Source organism: Otolemur garnettii, unplaced genomic scaffold (assembly GCF_000181295.1).
Source record: "Otolemur garnettii isolate 467f Iridium unplaced genomic scaffold, OtoGar3 scaffold00022, whole genome shotgun sequence".
Taxonomy (NCBI): domain Eukaryota; kingdom Metazoa; phylum Chordata; class Mammalia; order Primates; family Galagidae; genus Otolemur; species Otolemur garnettii.
In genome coordinates, this window is record NW_003852417.1 from 4,129,602 (window position 1) to 4,131,221 (window position 1,620).

Sequence of the window (1,620 nt, forward strand, 5' to 3'; positions counted from 1 at the left end):
TTTCTTTTCATCCTAAATCCTTCACATCATGTCCTGGTCCCCTCAGATGCCACTTCCTCCTGGCAGAAGGGTCCATTTCCCTCGCTGGGGAGGCACTGCGTACTCTGTTGCTTTTATTCTAATCTGTCTTCTTTCCACACTGGAGTGGTTGAGAATGACAAGTCCTTGTTCTACAGGACTTTGCACAAAATGATTTCCAGTCTGTGTTTCTATCCCTGATGGGTTCTAAGTGGCCTTTGCTTTCCTTGGTGGTTCTTCACTCTGGTCCCCCCCACCCGCCCTGCAGAAGGTATTTAATAGGTGCCAACAGTGTGTTAGGCCTTGGGAGATACTGAGAGGGTGCTACGACATCTCTGCGTCAGGAAATGTTTCATCTAAAGGCTGGACATGCAGGGAGGGAGGAGTGAGGAGTTGCAGGAGACCTGGTCAACGTGTCCCTGGGCGCCAGGGGTGAGAGGAGGCAGAGATCCCAGGGCTGGGCACAGGAGACAGTGGGAGCTGCCCCCGCCTGGATGCGTAGGCAGGCTCTGGCTGGGGGAACAATGGGGTGAGAGTGGGTGGAGTGTGCAGGGAGGTGACTGAGGGCTGGAAATAAGGATGCCTGGTTTGCGGTCAGACCGCACCTCTGCCTCCCTGTGGTCTCCCCCCACACCTGCCATATCCTGACCTCACTGTCCGTCTTACTAAGATTGTCTGTTGTCCCAAAAGAAACAAGGGACTTTGCTGTTCCAAGCGAGCCCTATCTTGTTATTGTCAGTAGAATCCAAGTGCAGTTTCCACCTGAGTAAACTCAGCCCTTCCTTTCCACGCTCTGCCTCACCCGTGCAGGCGCCACCCTGTGTGTGATCTGCCAGGACCGGAGCTCACTGCGCCAGACCGTTGTCCGCCTGGAGCTTGAGGACGAGTGGCAGTTCCGACTGCGTGACGAGTTTCAGACGGCCAATGCCAGAGAAGACCGTCCACTCTTTTTTCTGACCGGACGACATATCTGAGGATAGCAGCAGGTTTTCGGGAAGAGTGGAGTGCACAGCACGCTCACCCTGAGCTGAGGCTAAAGGACATTCTAGAAACCCAGGGTGTCAGACTGGAACAGACCCCAGGCCCTGCTGCACAGCCCCTCAGGGGGCGCTGAGGTCCAGAGGTCCTGGTGTGGGAAGTCAGGAGGACTCGGAGGAGGACTCGGAGGAGGCAGGATCGAGGACAGACTCCCCAGTTCCGGGCTGGATGTGGCCCTGGGCTGCTGTGAAGTCCATTTCATGAAGAACAAAGTTTTGCTTCCTATCATGCCACCCACGTGCTTCCATGGACAAATCAGACATTTCCCTAGGTTCTAATGAATCTTGAATTATTTTGTAGAGCTGCCAGTATTTCAGGCAGTGGTTGGTAATTCAGCTAAGTAGGTTTCCCTATCACCTTCTACAAAGCAATATTCCAAAGGAACATTTTAACTGTAAAGGCTGGAGACAGAAAAAAAAATAAGAAGCAGATCTTTGTAAGAATTATTTAACTGCCTACAAGTTTTTTCTTTTAGAAGCTAGCCCAAAGGCATCAAATTTAATAAAATAAAACAGATTGTTTTACTTCAGAGCAAATATGATTCTATTAAAATAGTATAGGGTA

At 51.0% G+C, this 1,620-nt stretch overlaps 1 protein-coding gene across 1 annotated transcript in view; it reads left to right on the forward strand.

Annotated features, from left to right (window-relative positions):
* The window catches only part of GREB1 (growth regulation by estrogen in breast cancer 1), a 65,385-nt gene extending 64,393 nt beyond the window's left edge, over window positions 1–992 (forward strand). The window contains exon 31 of the mRNA XM_012803692.2: window positions 829–992. Within this exon, the coding sequence (XP_012659146.1) occupies window positions 829–992 (164 nt within the window). The remainder of the gene's footprint in view (window positions 1–828) is intronic.
* Window positions 993–1,620: the final 628 nt, after the last annotated feature.